We start from the raw sequence: 18,271 nt of genomic DNA, 5'->3' as shown, positions 1-18,271 counted from the left end.
GTTTAGTGACCATAACTCTGCTGCTTGGCACAGGGAAAACTGAACTGTGATCAGCAGGAAAATGTATATACTATTTACCAAAGTCCTGCAAATAGTATATACATTTTCCTGCTGATCACAGTTCAATTTTCCCTGTGCCAAGCAGCAGAGTTATGGTCACTAAACTGATGAAGTTGATGAGCAGGAACTCTGATTTTCTATTTTCAATGAAAAAAATACCTATAAATTCCAAATATGAGCCAAGTACTGGAAAAACATGGGATTTTCACAGAATCTGGCATTTTAAGCCAAAGCAGTAATTCCCCATAACCTGTAATTCTTATAATACTAGTCAGCTAAATTTAGTGAGTGTATTGTGCACAGAATCAGCTTTAATTTTGCATAAATTCTCTTTATATATAGATATCTATATATTATACACAAACATACACACACACACATACATATATATATATATATATATATATATATATATATATATATATATGTGTGTGTGTGTGTGTGTGTGCGCGAGTGGTGTGTGGGTGTGTGGGCAGGAGCTCCCAAGAACATCTGAGTGTTTCCATCTTAAACTCACCCAAAAATGGAGTTGTGGGCAGCACAGACTCTAGATGGTGCCCTACAGGGGGGAGGGGTTGTATAGACCAACTGCTTTGGGCATCTTCTATGAAGCACAGTATCCTCAAGATAGTTGAACAAGGATTACAGAGCCCTACTCGTTGATGTAAAATAGTCATGCTGACTAATGTCGCCAAATAAGCATTTGCTGGTGATAAGAGAGTTGAGGACACTGCCTACTCCAACCTATGCCAGGGACCCATGCTAACAGTGGGAGGGGTGTATGTGCCCCTACTGGTCAGTGTCTGCTTGCCATAAAGCCCAGCAGCCTTGGGTCAATAAGCTACTGGCTTGTTGGTGTCCAGTTGCCCAGCTTGGATTACCTAGGATAGCTGTGTTGAGCAAAAGCTGGACATAAAACCAATGAACCTGCCAAACATGAACTAAAACTTGCTACACTCAGTGAAGGTTCACTGACAGGATGCAGCTTGGAAGTGGATGACATGATGGTAAGGGGGAGGCTGGACATCCTAAGGGGGAGGGGCAGTACAGCGAAGCCACTTGGTTCGGGATCCAAAGTTTACTACTCAAGAGGAGAACAGGCTAGAAAACGTGTGGGGATTGTGGTGAGGGAGAAGCTTCAGAAGACAGTAAAGGATGTCATCAGAACTGGTGACAGACTCATGGCAATCAGCCTAACGATAGGGCAGTATTCATAATCTCAGCTTACACAGCAGGATTGTGATAGTGAAGAAGTGAAGAAAAGATTGCATTCGGACAGCAGGACCTAGTAGCTAAAGCAAAACAACTTGAATTGGTGTTGATAATGTGTGACCTGAATGCACATATTGGGACAGATAGAACAGGATACAAGGACTGCCTTGGTGGGGGCAACAAGAATAAAGGAGAAGAGGCCATTCTAGACTTCTGTCTGGCAAATTGCTCGATAGTGGCCAACACATGGTTCAGCAAGAGAAACAGTCAAAAGATCACACACAAGAGTGGCCAACATACAACCTAGGTAAACTTCCTCCTAGCAAGGAAAGAGCACTGGGGTAGAATCAGCTATTACAAACTCATGCCCAGTGAAACAGTTGGCCCACAGCATAAACCACCGGTTGCCACAATCAGCTGCAGGCAGTGGTCCGAGAAGGCCCTAAGGTCAACAGGGACCAAGCTGAAGACCTGTAAGTTAGTTGACTGGAGAGAACACAACAGTTCAAGGCACTAATCAGGACTCTTAGCACTTCAAGAAGAAGAGGAAATAGGTGGAGTTTTAGAAGAATGCCAGTGCCTGAGAACAGCATGTGTGAGAACTACAGAACAGATATGCAGCTAAGCCGGATATGGAAACAAAGTGCACAAGGAAAGGTGCTGGTGGAATGCAGAAGTCCAGGAAGTCATCAAAAGAAAGGAGTGCAGTAAAACGTGGGAGACAGAAAAGATGGTATAGGCTAGAAAGAAATACTGGTTGGCTAACAAACAAGCTAAGAGAGGAGCTGCTGTATCAAAGAACAATCCATCATAGGCACTACCAACTTCTGAAAAGTGACTCATTGGATGGCACAATGAAATTCTACCAGGGTGCAAGACAAAGACATAAATAAAAAGATAGACACTCTTCATAAGGGATGCCAGCAACAACCTATTCACCAGTGCACAGGACATCGAAGGCAGATAGGAGTAGTAATTCCAGCAGCTTCTGGATGAAGAAAACACCACAGAAGCTGTACTGTCCCAGACACGGCCTACAATGAAAGAAGATGAAGAATCCATTTTAGAAGCAGTAAGAACAACACTAAGAAAAATGATGTCAAAGAAAGCAGCAGGCTCAGATGAGGTCACAGTTATGACAAAGATGTAGGATGAGATAGGAAAGAGACTGCTCCTGATGGTACTCACATCAATGTGGACAGAAAGGTGCATTCTAGACGACTGAAGAATAAGCATATTAGTGCTCTGTTCAAGAACAAAAGGGACATTTGGACATTTAGAACTGTGGACAGTACAGAGGTATCAAACTCCTATCACACTGCATGAAAGTACTCAAGAAGACTGACAAATGAATACGCAGAGTAGCAGAACATAAGATGGGAGATGAGCAGTTTGGATTCAGATCAGGATGCAGCACAACGAACACACTGTTTGCAGTGAGACACAGAGCTGAGAAGGAGTTAGAGATGAGGAAAGAGTCCAGCTAGGCGTTCCTAGACTTGGAGAACGCATGACGTTCCCAAGAAAGCTGATTTGGGCAATCCTGCAGTGGTTCAAAGTCCTGGAAACATTGGAAGAATTAGAGCAAGCTATGTACAGGAACCCAATGACTCAAGTATGAACAGTGTTCAGTATCACAGAGTGGTTCCCAGTGGGACTGGAGGTGCATTAGGATTCTGTTCAGAGTCCTCTGCTATTCATACTGCTGATGGACTACACTAGCAAACAGATTGGATGGGAGACATCAACAAAGTTGCTGTATGCATAAGATTTGGCATCACAGGCAGAATAAGCAAGAACTTCATCAAAGAATATTGGAATGGAATGGAAAACTGAAGGCACATGAGATGAAGCAGCACAGATTAGACAGTTGCAAGTGCAGCAAATAACAGAAATCAGAAGAAACTGAAATGAGATAGAAGAAAAGACAGTGGGACAGGTTAACAGCTTCAAGTGTTTGAAAAGGGATGGTTGAGGAGAAGGGAAGTCTGAATGATGAGCTCAAGGGTAGAATCAGAGGGGCTACAGCCAACTGATACAGTATGTCAGGGGTAGAATGCCACAGAAGCTGGAAAGTAAGGTGTACAAAACAGTGGTGCAACTAGTACTACTGTGTGATACAGAAACATGGGCAGTAAAGGCAGAGCAGCTGAGGAAATTAGAGGTGACAGAAATGAAGTGCCTGAGATGGATGGTATAATGCACACTGTGGGGCAGATGAAGAAATAAGGACATCAGAGCAAAAGCCAAAGTAGCCCCAACTGAAGAAAAAGTTAAAGAACAGATTCTGGTGGTTCAGAAACGTGTCAAAAATCAGAAGGCAATCTGGTGATAAAGATTTGAGTCAGATAGGAAAAAGTCAAGAGGAAATGAGGGCATCCAGCAAAGAGGTGGACGGATTGTGTAAGAGAAGACCTGTGACAGTCAGTCATGAGCATCGAAGAAGGCAGGAGAATTGCACTGAATAGACAGAGATGGTGACAGTTGATATGGCACCCCAACCCCATGTAGGAAATGTGAAAAAGAGGGATGATGATGAAATACACACACACACACACACACACTCACACACAAATACCTGAAAATTATAATGGAATCGCAGTAAAGACAAGAAATTACACTTACGCAGCAATAATTCATTGGTTTCATCACATGAAAACTATTTTTTTAAACTGTAAATCAGCATACCTGTTGAGGATTATAGTTGTCCCCCAAGTATGAGTTTTGCAATATGGAACACCAGTTTTCTTGTTTTTAACATAGCCCCTCAAAGCAGAAATTATAATACGATTGTCAGGGGACATAGAGGGTGTCCTGTTGCAGGCTATAAACTGATAGCTGATCTTATTAAATGCTATTTGGAGCTCAGTGAATTCAGTTTTGTGGGCAGTTGGAAATCTGCCTGCAAGTGAAATTGTCCCTAACAAATACAGAAATGCCACCAGAATTGCCACTGGGTCTGAAGACATGGTACACACAAAAAACAGGTACGAAGGAAGTGCTTTTAAAACATTTAAACCAGGTTTCAGTAATTACATGGATATGGATACATTTCAAATGCAAGAGAACCTACAAGCAGTCTGTTGTTGACACATCTGGCATTAGGCAGAGCCACCCTGATGTGATCCTGTTTTGGATATATGTTACTTATGCTGGGATGCTCATCAGTTGGAATCTGCCTAAATAAAGCACCGTCGGGACAGCAGAGGTTTTACCAAATATGCAGAAGCCTTGGAACGAGAGGTGCAGGCCATTCTTTGCAAAGCAAGTAGGACCGTCAAGCATCTTGTACCATCTTGGCACATACTGGATCTCCCTGAAATGACACCAACTCTTTAGCCAATTATTGAAGCCAATTATCTTTTCTTTGTACCTAGGCATAATTTTTGGAGTAGGAAGAATTCCATTAAGGACCAGATTGTTGCCATTTACGACATGCATGGACATTTCTGAAATTTCTCTACATACCCCTCAATGTTTTGTGCCCCAAGCTGTTCACCCCCATGTAGCCCACCACCATGATGTCATCATATTTGTTTGATGAAAAGGTCTTAAATATCAGAGATACTGGCACCTGAAAGACAATTCACTGTCACCCTGCCTTTGTCCAGCCTAGTGCCTGGAGAATTGGTGTGTCTGACTAAAGACACTAAAGCATTTTATTTCTAGAGTGGAATGTCTTATGTATTGGATTTGAGATGATCTATGTTTTGGTGACTCTTTGCTGAAAGGGTGCCAGAAGGTGATGCAGTGTTGGATTTTTGCTGAGACCTAGTTTTCATAGGTTTAACAGGCTTTGGTAAGGAATTCATTTACAACCTCAGCATAAGGTACTTTAGTGTGGGTTGGTATAGAGAAGTGTCTGTAACTCGCAGTCTTTTCTATGAGAGTGAGGCTTCCTCGTTTGTTAAACATTTGCATCTCTCACAAACAAAATTTCCTATAGTGAGCAAAAGGTCTATATCAAAAATTGTAACAGTCCTCTCCACTAAACTAAGCTTCAACGGAAACTAACAAACTGTTAAAGCACAACAAACAGAAACCGAACGAGTGGGTAATCCAGAGCTTTAATCCAATTCTGAAGTGCTTTTCATCTTCCCTAGTAGGAAGACTTCTTCAGACAAGGTTAAAATCACTTTTTACACTGTTATATAGCAAAAAAAGGGGGCCAAAAATCAGTGCTTAATTATAAAATCACTTGCAATTGCCCTTAGAGAAGAGCGACTCCTATAGCTGTTATTAGTCAAGTGTACTTTAAAAACATTCCTAATATAAAGACCCAAACATTCATTACCATAAAGTGAAATAAACTACATAAAAGCTAGAAAAAAAGGTTGAAAAAACATTTGTGGAGTGCGTCTTATTACAAGGCGTATAACATCATAGTTTACTGTAATCAATGTTGCGTTCGTAAACTGCTCACATCAAATAGTGCAGGATGCAGCGACTTTGAAAGACACTTCAAAATATTGCAAGTTGGAAAACAATGCTTATAAAATGGAATAAAAATCACTAACAGTCCTACATTTGCAGTCATGAACAGAGTAAACAGTTCACAAAGTCCCCGTACGTTCTTATAATCTTTAAAAAGAAAGAAAAAAACTGTCACAACAATGCACATATAAAAAATAATAAATAAACATACGGTCCAGCATATCTATGCTAGTCCTTCATAATGCACTTGAATCACACTTTAAATCAGGTTGGCACAAAAGCAAGAAAGCATGCCTTAATAACCACCTCTATTCATTGTCATCGAACCAAGAAAAATCATAAAAACGTATAACAAGAAACACCGAATGACTAAAGGCAAAAAGATAGTCAAACTAAAAAACAGTGAATGAAGTAGTTAGCCACCTACTTCCTATTAAGAAGCTGATCGCTATAATGTTGTTTAGCTTCTTATAGTCTCAATAATCAACACATTCAAATGTGAAAACATAATAGTATAAAGAACAAAAATCATGGAAAGTTGTTGACAACCTGTGTGGAAAAGAAACAAAACTAAATAACTTAAAATAACCACGGGAATGGCTATCAACCTCACAAACACATGTATAAGCACTTAAACTACCTACCTATATTTAAAATAAAAGTACTTCTAATGAACAAAAGAAGTACATCATATATTGTCTGAAGTGTGTTTCCTTACCTAAAATAATTCAACTACATAGGCTGAAAAAATTATATCCATACTACGAAGACTGGATGGTTGTTACCATGAACAAGAAAACATATGTTGTATAAATAAAGCGTTATCAAAAAAGGTGGGGTCTTCTTTATCGCAGGCACTTTTAAAGGGACAAAGTCCTCAAGACAATAGTCACAAACAGCACAGAGTTCTACAGAGAGTGCAGTAAGCACATCAAATCAACAACACACTGATATACTCCCTTTTGATATAGCTATCTATCAATATAAACAAAACATGTACTATGAAATATTTACAGCTGTCACTATAGTTTAACATTGAACAACCTGTTCTACGCTATAGATGAATGTTAATATTAAGAAAAAATGCACATAGAGGTTTTTTTACATATAAATCTAATAAAACAAGTGATAAGGAAAATAATATATAAATATGTAAAAAAATATATATGAAGATGTAAAAATAAGTAAAGACCTAGGAGGGTCCTCTTGTTTGTGGGTGAGTCTTAACAGCTTTACCTCAACAAACTTCTTAACTTTAAAATACATGATAAAGAGGTAACTTCATTCAGCCCTGGTGTCGAATATGAGTTCAATTTTAACTGCCAAATGAGTTATTTTTTCTCTAATAATAGTTGCTGAGGTCCTCCTCTTTCATCTACTAGTACCTGGTCTATTACTTTGAAAGAAAAAGTATGGGATGAATGAGAATTACAGTGTCTTGCTAAAGCATTAGTGATAGTCTTTTTCCTTATGTTGTACGTGTGTTCGTATATCCTTTCCTTTAGCTTTCTGTCAGTTTTCCCTATGTAAAAAGCGGGGCATGACTGACAACTAGCTAAATATACTACTGATTTTGAATTGCAATTAAACCGACCTCTTACTTTTTATATGTTGTCATTCACAATAAAAGTGGATCCTGGAGATATAAATTTACAATAGTTGCAAGCTTCACATTTATATGTGCCTTCAGTGTGAACGAGTTTAGTTGTTGGATTTTCTATAGTGTTTTTAAGGTTCTTCCCTTTTCTAAAAATAACATGGGGTTGTTTACCTAGTTTTTACAAAAACTCTGGTTCCAACGAGAATAGCTGCCAATTCCTTTCTAAGATGTCTCTAATAAATTTAGCTTCTAAGGAAAAAGAAGTAGTGAAGCTCTTTTTGAACGTTTCTGTGTTAATGTCCAATAATTCAGTGTTGGGTGAAGCATGGCACGGGTTAGAGGTCCGTACGATTGCTTCATCCAGCATTTCTGTGTTAATGTTCGCTACCCTAATGGTTAGAATAGGTGAAAAATTCCCATTTGTCTCTTATGGGTTACTTCACTAGTTATCTCATCCTTTTTCCTGGATTGAATTGGAGAGGGGGTATAGTAGTAGAGCTGAGGATTTAGGAGATTAGTTTAAGCAGACGTTACTAACAAAGTTAGGAGATGCAACAGGTTATACAGTGGAACCAAGCACAAAAGTCCAAAACCAGTAAAACAGTTGGATGAAGCACACCAGGATCCACAAAAATATAATTTATTGAGCGCTTTCGTCTTTTTAAATAAAAAACTTCATCAGAATAACATGTAATACAATACAAGCATCATCTGACCCAACTTATATAACACAAATAATTACCATAATTAATTAGCAATGATTGACTAAAAGGTGTATACCTCTTAAGAAATTATTATTTCATAAAATTATGCATACTATGAAAATACTAGTGTGAACCGTCACAAATACATACATTATAATACATATGACATATTAACAAATATGAAAACAAATATAGAACCAAAAATCCTACAAATAGGGAGACATTATAGGTTATAGAGGTTATACAGTGGGAGAGACTAAGACGACATGTGGTCAATGCAACGGCATCATTTTAAGTTTAGTAGGTGGGATTTAAGCTCCTTTTTAAAACAGGGAAAGGAAAGGTTGGATCTAATATGGAGAGGGAGTTTGTTACAATTTAGTGAAACAGAGTTTTTGTAAAGTAGTTTGCCAATATTCCTTTTGGGTTTATAAACTGAGAGAAGATGCTGATCAGCACTCTGGAGAGGCCGAGGGCAGAGTAGGGAGTAACATGGGAGGCAAGCGCAGGGCAGGCAGAGGAGTTGTTGAATATGGAAAAGGTAGTGTGGAGTTGTGATTGTAGGAGAAGGTGCAGAAATTCCAGCCACTGAAGTTTGTTTAGTGAGAGGCAGTGATGTGAAGAGAGTGGTTGGTTTAGAATAAATCTGGCAATTTTGCTGTACTTTTGTTCCAGTTTCTGCAATGAGGTAGTTTGGATATTGGTAAGGATGGGGGAAGCGTATAGAATACCGGGTAAGAGAAATGCCTGCGCAAGAGTGTGTTTAGTGGCAGGAGTGAGGAATTTTTTGTTCCTATAAAGTAGTCCAAGTTTTTGGTGGGTTTTTTTGATGGCCTGTTGTTATGTGCAAGTCAAATTTTAGTTGGTCATCAATTATTACCCCAAGGAGTTTGGTGTGTGAGGCAGGGGAGATAGTGGTGCCATCTAGGGAGGAAAGAGAAAAGTTGGATTTAAGGTGAGAGACTGTCTGAGGTAGGAAGAGAAGAGTTGAGTTTTCTTTGGGTTAAGGATTAGTTGACTGTTTCTGAGCCATTTTTCAACAGAGATATAGGAAGTCTGTGTTAGTGTGTGTAGTTCAGAGATAGTATTGGAGATAGATAAAACAGTACAGTCATCTACGTATTATATTACAGATGAGAGACTGCAGGATGAATGTAATTTGTTGGTAAAAATGTTGAAAAGGTGCGGTCCAAGTATGGAGCTTTGGGGTAGTCCTGTTTTAATAAATGAGGAAGGGTGAGAAAGCCTGCTGCCATCTAACAGCTTGCTTTCTGCCAGTAAGGTAGGATTGGAACCAGCCAAGAATAGGAGAGAGGTTTAGATCTGAAGTTTGTTAAGAAGGATGGGATGAGACACAGTGTTGAAGGCTTTAGACAGATCAAGGAATAGACATTTTACCAATATATATATATTTTTTTTAATTCATTCATTCTCTAATTCATTCATTCTCTTTCCATTTTCTCATTTAAGCAGTGCTGGATTATGGTGGACCTGGAAATTCAGTAGGTACAAGACAAAAAAAGCTCATGCTGAATCAGATGTTAGTCCATCACAAGATGCATGTCCACCTACTGTCAATTCAAGTGCCAGTTTACCTGTGGCACATATCACAGATGTAGGAACAAATAAAAGCACTTGTCAAAACCCATGTGGACAAAGGGATGACATGCAGATACAATAGAGAAGGCACTCCAGCTGAGAACCAAACTGGAGAACCAGGAGCTGCCTGTAGGCTATTCCCTTTTGGATGGAAGTATAAAAGCAGCCAATGTGACTAAAAATCTTCAGGACTTTCTTCCTGCCTCATGCAGATGTATATCTTAGGCTTCTACTGTGCAGAAGTCAGACAAAGCTTCTTGTCAGGCAGATAAGACTCCCTTTCCACACATATAAACTATATTTTGGCTCCCTTTCCACACATATAAACTATATTTTGGCTATTTGATACTGCTTTTATTTGTGGTAAACAGTGGTATGTCACTTTAAGAATACTGTCTTTTAAGGCATGTCAAGAGACATCCCTTCATTACCATTACAGTCTCTCGAGGGATTGCTTAGTAGGAATACTGGAAAGAAGTGGACTCTACAAACATTCTAAAGGCAGCTGCTTGGTCCTACATCAATATGTTTACAAAGTAGTACAAACTGGATTCCTTCATTTGGTACAAAGCAAGCTCTGCAAGGACCACTCTCTATATGGGCTTCTGGAACATTATCCTTCCTCCTCCCAGAGAGGAAGAAAGAGGGAGAGAGAGAGAGAGGGGGGAGAGAGAGGGAGGGAGAGAGGGAGAGGGGGAGACAGAGAGAGAGAGGGAGGGGGAGAGAGAAGGGAAGAGAGAGAGGGTGAGACAGGGGAGGGGGAGAGAGTGGGGGAAAGAGGAGAGGAGGAGGAGAGAGGAGGAGGGAGAGGGGGGGGAGAGGGAGAGGGAGAGGGAGAGAGAGGAGAGGAGAAGAGGAGGGAAGAGAGAGGGAGAAAGGGAGGGAGAGAGAGAGGGAGGGAGAGAAGGAGGGAGGGAGAGAAGGAGGGAGAGAGAGAGAGGGAGAGAAGGAGGAGAGAAGGAGTGAGAGAGAGGGAGAGGGGGGAGAGAAAGCGGGAGGGACAGGGAAGGAGAGAGAGAGAGAGAGAGAGAGAGAGAGAGAGAGGAGAGGGAGAGAGAGAGAAATGTGCATGGTGCAGAAAGCTGCATCTGGAAATACCGTGTGTATCTATTTTTGTTCCAATTGAAACGTTCCCTAACCGGTGTCAGTGGTGAGGATTGAGGCTTCTTGACTACTGGTCCAGAGGAGGGATGTCACAATGGGTAAACAAAATGTCCAATTTTCCAGTTGTGGGGAGCCATGGTAGACAAGACAGAAAGAAAAGACAACGGCTAACAAGGAAAAAAAATCTATAAATGAAATTATGATAGTTAAAAGTCTGAAATTGTGTAGGCCCATTGATGTAAGAGGAGGGTACATACACTGACACTAGGGAAAAAAAGTGAGAGGCCATAGGCTGACTTACCTTTTTTCACAGGAACAGTAAGCAAAAGCAATGTACTATTTGCCATTCACACATCTGTGTCCCAGAGATGATGACATAAGTAAAAAATGGTGCCAAATCAGGGACTAAATGAGTGAAACAAACAAACTGTGCCGACATAAAAAATGTAACATGCAGGGGGCAAGTGGGTAGTGAAAAACAGTCCCTTGCTATGACAGTCTTGGTCTGGCACCCAGTCTTGCTTCCTAGTTGGAAGACATCTTAAACAGTTGGCAAGTTGGCAATTCCCTAAAGACTCTAAGGTAATTTAATGGGGCAACAAACAGTCAATACTACTAGTTTCATGAACAGTGTTCTTAAAAAAAAAAAAGGGGATGACCATAAAGCAAAAATATTATCTTTTCTTTTTCATAACTTTTTTTCATACAATTAAATTAAAATGGAATAAAGATAATTTATCTGAATAAGAATCTTACAACTACCTGCAGATTAGAAATGATAGCCTGACCCCCTTCAGTGAGAAGTACATGACCTTCATTATGATTTCAGTTATAGGATAATCTGACTAAATACATTCAGTAACTGACCTAGTATATGTATGTGGCTACTGAGTATAAATCAATATACTTGTGAATGTTAACATACAAGCATTTTTAGTATTGATTCAGCTACTGACTAACAAAAAAAATCTTTAGTAATGATTATAATAAATTACAAAGTAGTACAATGCAGAAAATTGTTCAATAACATCAAATATACAAAACCTGCTTTTTGATCATATATATGATGTTAACAGCTCAAAGATCAAATAATGTACCTTTCAGTCAGAACAAATCCATTTTCTACTATGACTGGAACCTTCTGCATGGGATTTAACTTTGTGAACTCTGGAGTCTTCTGCTCGCCTGTTTGAGTTTGAAAAACAAAACAAGAAAAATAAAACTCAACATTCAAACTCACATAAGTACCAGCCAGTTTTAAAAATGTATACTCCATATTCTGATTATGCTGTAGACAAGTATTCCTTCTGGCAAACTGGGATCACTTGATGCGGATCCTATTCAGTAGATCAAGTCAACAGAAAGTCGAATTTCATATGGTTGAGACCATATGATCGACTTTCCGAAAAGTAGAATGACAGGAAACAACAAAAATCTATGTTTTTGCAGGGGGTAAACCCCCATACCCCTTGCATATTTTATATACTAACTCCAAGATCACACTACAGTGAGGAAAAGGGTAAATTCCCCAATCCCCACTGTATCACAATCTCCATTCAAAAGCTTCAACACTTCGGAAATGTGATAATATGGTCTCAACTATATGATTTGACTTTACGTTGACTCGATCTTCTGAATGGGACCCCTTGAGCCATGTGACTAATCCACTGTCCTAACTCCCACTAAACTGCTAATAGCCTAATTACCCCAAACCCCTTCTACCCTAACTGAAATGCTATATGCTTCCCATGTAGACAATTTAATTGTTTCCCCATTTTTGATTACACAACCTCCTCAGGAAGTGTGTTCACAATATTCATCACTCTTTCTGTGGAAAAAATATTTTCTCGCACTGGACCTGAGCCACTGTGGTGTCTTGCCTAATGTTATTTACAGCATACATGTGTTACAATGCGGCAGCACTTCTAATAATGAAAGTTATCAAATTCTGATGCTCGTAATACATGTCACAGTACTGGTACAAAGCAGAATGATTCATATGCCAGTTACCAAAATACACTGTAACTTCCCCACTAACGCCATCCAGTGTTTTGCAGTCATTTTATAGATATAATGCATGCACATTTACAAAGAACCTTTTTGTGGAGGAAAAAAAGGCCAGTACTCACCGAATTTCACCTGTATTGAGACAGATATTTAGAAAAACAATCACGCATGTTAGTCAGGGGTGCTTGTTGATATTCCAAGGACCATAACTGTGATCCCTAAATAGAAGGACTATGAGTGTGAATACGGAGAAATATATACCTAGACTGAGGTTGTAATGTCCCAGAGCAATCCTCTACTTTGAGGTACAATGATCCCCAAGATAATGTACATAACAAGTATGCATGAGAGGGATGGAGGCAGTCAGAGGGAGAATGCATGACACCTGCTCCCATAAAGATGTTTTACTTATGTAACACTGACTTTCAGAATTCACTTTTTTGGTTTTATTTTCAAGTTATTGTTTAGATATTCAGGACCCCAATATTTTGGGGCTTGCACATGTGATAGAGAGCTGTCAGTGAGTGCTTGTTGCAACATAATGAGAAATAAATGTTCACTTTAATGGTACCTGAACACCCTGCAGATCTGAAACAGCCGTCTGAGTGTGGTACATCTGACAGAAATGGGGCACACTGAAGAGTGATACTGTGCCTTCTACAATCTCTAAAGTGTATGATTGAAGGAGGACAGAAACTATTCGCTTGAGGGGGTGTGCAGGACATGATACGGAAGGAATTGGTAGATTTACACCTCAACAACTACACAAGACTGTAAGACCTGTCAATAAAAGAGGGTTCTGTTTATGTCTAGTGGTGGGAGTTACCAACTGAATGGATGCAAAGTCATGCAGACAGCGCACTTACTATGTTACACAGCACTAGTGGCATTCAGGCGTGTCATTTCAAAGGGTACCAACACCTGCAAGCTGCAAAGCCACACTGCTACAGAGTTTTAATCACATCTAAGGAGAAGGGCTGATATCTGAATGGTTCATAACAGGTCTGGTAGAAGGACATGTTCTACACAGAGGAGGAACAATGACCTTGAGTAAAAGGGAGGGGTCATGTCTGAGTAACGGCTGACCATGCTTATCCAGTCTATATCTTTACACAACAGAAATGAAACAGGATGACAACACACTCTCCTTAACAAGTCATGCCTCACCAGGCTGTGCCATCTTGTTGCACAGCCTGGTAGGGCTACAACAAGAATGCATGAGGCTGTTGGGGCAGGGAATACACTTTTAAGCTCCAGCTGCAGAATAGGCAGCATGTTTACCATATACTAGTGTTTAGCATCCTCTGTTAGAAGACATATGTCAGAGCCAAAAGAACTGAGAAAAAAAATATGTTGAACCTAGCAACTGCAAAAGCCACACTGCCCACCTGCAGGACTTTGCCCTCTGTCTCTCCCTTCATTAAATATGAGTACTTTGTATGCTGAGAAATTGTGGCTGTTGGTATACTTGGGAAACTGAGGGGATACAGTGCTATAACACCAATGTCAGCAGTGACAGCTTTATACAAGATGGAACATGCCTCAGATATTATTTATGCATGTATTGCAGGGCAGGCTGGGGGATCACAAAATGGACTTGTGTACAAGCACTGTGGAGACTCATAATAAAGCATCTCTGTATCTGCTTAGTAACCCAGTCCTGTTGTGCAGTATGGTTGTTTCCTAAATACATTAGCATACACATTTATTTTCTGTAACTCATATGAATGCATCCTGCAAGCTGCCTACCTGGTGCACAGAAATGTCTCACTTTCATAGCACTGCTCAAGTGGATCTTTAGAGGAACTTGTTTTTTTAATGCATTTTTCTGTGTACCAGTCACAAACAATACAAATTATATCTGTGAATCCTACCTACAGTACATGAAAGATCTCCTTCAAACTAAAAAAAAAAAATCAAGCCAAAACTTCCTAAAATATATATTACTTATATCTAAAATACATCTAGTAATTAAAAAAAATATATCCAAAAATACGAAAAGTTTACTTCCACATACAACTAGGAAATGGCTAGAAGGCTTACACAGTGCTCTATTTACAATTTTGGCAAGGGTGTAGCTAGACAGACGTTATACTCTACCGAGTACAATTTTCTATACATTACTTAGAGAATCCATGGCTTTTTCAGGCCATACTGTGTCCACAGCTGTGTAAATTAATGTGTCCCAATAAGAGTTTTGTACACTGAAAAAATATCTTTTTAATGGTTTTACAGGGAAAGTTATGAAAACATTTGTTTAGTGCTGGGGGTGGGGAATTTTTCAATTTTTAACTGACAGGTGGGTTGAGGAGCAGCAAGAAGGGCAAATAAGTACAAAATTATATTCTCTGGCTTCACCTCTGATATATGGTAAATGGCATTAAAAATCCAAAATACTAGCATGGAAAAAGTCGAAAGAAAAATCACCAAAATCAGTATTGAAAAAAAACAAGCACAGACATCATGGAACGGTCACAAAAGTACACATTTCGATAATTTTCCCACTCAAAATCTGTTGAGAAATGCATAGCAATCAGGAACACTAGTAATTAAACAAACTTATAAATTCATTTATCTTTGCAGACCTAATAGTTCTGTAATGGATTTCTAAAACACATAATTTAAGATATGACTAAAGCTGGAACAAAGCATTTCATAACAAATAATTCAGCCATTAAATTATCATTTTCCAACAAAGAAATGATGGCACATAATTATAGGTATGGTATACAACAAATAATTGTACAAAATTTATGATAATAATGGAGAAAAAATTATACATTTTGACCCTTGGGAAGGCAGTGTAACCTTTAACTAAATGTAGTGACTTGGATGTTAGCATGCTCAAATGGTAGAACTGAAACGTGAACTAAGAATGCCATTGTGGTGGAATTTAGAGTTCAGCCTCATACCATTAAAAACAACAGATGCATGGAGGAATTTTGTGAAAGTGCTATGAAGAGTACCTGGTCTTCTGGTTGCTCTAAAAAAAGTTAATGTAAATTGACAAAAATTGGAGCTGATCTGTTTTTGAAAGTCAATGAATTTGTATTAGAGTGATACTGTAAGAAGCATTCATAACAACAGTAGACAAAAGACTTAAAAAAAAAAAAAGTTATGGGACTGAAAGCTGCAAAACCACTGGAAGTATCAGTTGAGCTCATGGCAAAATGGGGAAAAAGGAAGCTGCTGCCCTCAAAGAAAGTCAGGATATTATTTAATCCAGGACAACTGCAAAAATGTATTCATGGAGCAAATCCTATCAGAAATACAAAGGTCAACAATGGGTGATTCTGTAGATTAGGGGCCCTGTTATCATTAATGCATACCCTGTTAACATTGATGCAGAGGGGAACAGGGCTGTACACATTACATTCACGAGTACATTCAAGTACCAAAGCACTGAATAACTCACAAAGACGTGAATGCAGTAGGGAAAGATCACATATGCCGTCTGGCTCCATTGTGTTAACACTGTATTCCATGCATAGATAATATATCCAAAAAACCGCACTCCTCAGTCATTTGTAATTAATGCTGGTAACACCACTGAAGTACCTGCTGGTCCTGACTTGGTAACCCATGGCACAGCAGCCACAATATACTTATAGTGCACTCTTCAGTGCAGCGATGTCCCTCCCTAGCTAATGTGCTGCTCAGAGAGACACACGCACACACACAAGAATAATAATAATCCTCTTAAACTATATCTCTGTTCTCATCTACTTTGTTACCATTATTCTGTCTTCACCCACCCCACCTTCTAGCTATACCTCTTTTAACTCTTTTACCACTCATATCATTTATATCTCTTTTGCTTTCTGCTCTTTGTAAATAATTCAGTACTCTGTACTGTGACATCTATTCTACTGCATAGTTATTTAACTGTATCTGTGTTGAGTATAATTACTATAAGCAGCCTTACCACTATATGTATTATTTTAACTATTTCAAATTGAAAATTTATTTTAACTGCATTCTGTCTGACAATGGAAATTTTTACTTTAATTGTATTCTGCCTGAGATTGCTGATATGGTATAATTTAAAAAAAGATTTTGTTTGTACTGCATGTACCTAAGCTTTTCTACCCAGGCCTCAACTGGAAAGAGGCCTTTGTACCCAGATGGAATTCCCCGGTCAACAAATGTTAAAAATTAATTAATTAATTAATTAATTAATAATTCATACAAGGCATGGTAGGAAAAAATCTCTACTGGCAACAGTTTTCCACAGTGCCAGCAAACCTGCTACCTCACACAACTGTGTTCAACTCATACAAAGTGAGCATAGTAAGCTCTCTTTAGTGGCAGTGTGCAACCAATAGATAAACTTACTACAGTAACATGGTGATGACTACTGGCCTGCCATCATGACTCGGGGTCAGGCAAGATGGTACAGAACAGCACAGTACAGCAGTTATTTTTGTTTGGCTACTGGGAGTTGGAATGAACTAGGCACAACAGCACCTGCATGCAAAGCAATCCTATGCACACTTCATGAAGTACAGGGGAGGCATGTGCACTGCCACTACGGACCACAATTCATGTCTACGAATCCTGCTTCAGAATTACAGTGTACAAAATACATAGAGTGATAGTACTCCTCTGTGCACTATGTCTATGAATAGCGGGGAAAAGTGGTCAAATGAAACTCTGAAGTTGGAGCAATACTCTGTGATCATTCAAACGCCAACCTGGCTTTGTAGCAGTAAAACAAGACACTAAAGGAGCGTTATATTAATTTGCAGACAAAGCTGGAAATGCCTGGTAATTAACTGATAAAAACATAAGTCCGATAAGAAAATTATGAGTGAGTGATGTTCTACAAAAAATGGGGTTAGACTATGTCATTACTATATGTGTGGTATATATGAAGGAAAATTTGCAAGATGGATTTACTTACAGGCAAGCCATATTAAAACTGACAACACACACAATATTTTCGTTAGGACCAATGTTTGCTGCTAGGCAACTGTAACATATTTTGGTGAGATTTCAGATGTTTACATTGAAGGTCTAAAGTCTTTCATTACTCAGGAGGTTTGGGAAAATGCACAAAATAACAGAACAATACTTTTTCATAAAGATTTTCATTAATAAATTTCCTAAAAATATGGCTATTTTTGATGTGTGTGTGTCAATCTTAACAGAAGTTGAAGTTTAGGATTCTGTATCTAGCATTTTCCATTTTTTTCCAGCCAGGAGCTAAAACTTTTATGAGCTTACAAGAAGCTTTGATCGGTCTGCAAGAATGTGACTTTGCGAAGGTGAATGATGATCTCATGCCTGGCATGGAGAAGGTGAATGGCAATGCAGCTGGGTGGAATATCGGAGATCTAGTGGAGAATGAGAGAGAGACAGACAGACAAACCACAGAAGAAATCTGGTGGGCAGGAATACTTTCCAAGTTTTGAGTGTAGAATACAAGAGAAACAAGTGGTCCTGGCTCAAGGAAATGAGACATGATGGCTAAACTAATTGTCCATCTCTTCTTGTGGGATATAAAACTGTTGAAAGATATTTATTTTTTACCTAATTGGCTTTAATGTAG

The 18,271-nt window shown here is 39.0% G+C and overlaps 1 protein-coding gene across 1 annotated transcript in view; it reads right to left on the bottom strand.

Annotated features, from left to right (window-relative positions):
- The window catches only part of LOC122799380 (glutathione S-transferase theta-1-like), a 131,442-nt gene that overhangs the window by 108,859 nt on the left and 4,312 nt on the right, over positions 1-18,271 (bottom strand). Inside the window, exon 2 of the mRNA XM_044068389.1 lies at positions 11,811-11,898. Coding sequence (XP_043924324.1) covers positions 11,811-11,898 — 88 coding nt within the window. The remainder of the gene's footprint in view (positions 1-11,810; positions 11,899-18,271) is intronic.

This window comes from Protopterus annectens, chromosome 4.part0, assembly GCF_019279795.1.
Source record: "Protopterus annectens isolate FY-2018-M chromosome 4.part0, PAN1.0, whole genome shotgun sequence".
NCBI classification, from domain to species: domain Eukaryota; kingdom Metazoa; phylum Chordata; order Ceratodontiformes; family Protopteridae; genus Protopterus; species Protopterus annectens.
Note: the sequence above shows the minus strand (reverse complement) of the source record. Positions and strands in the feature narration are given on the sequence as shown.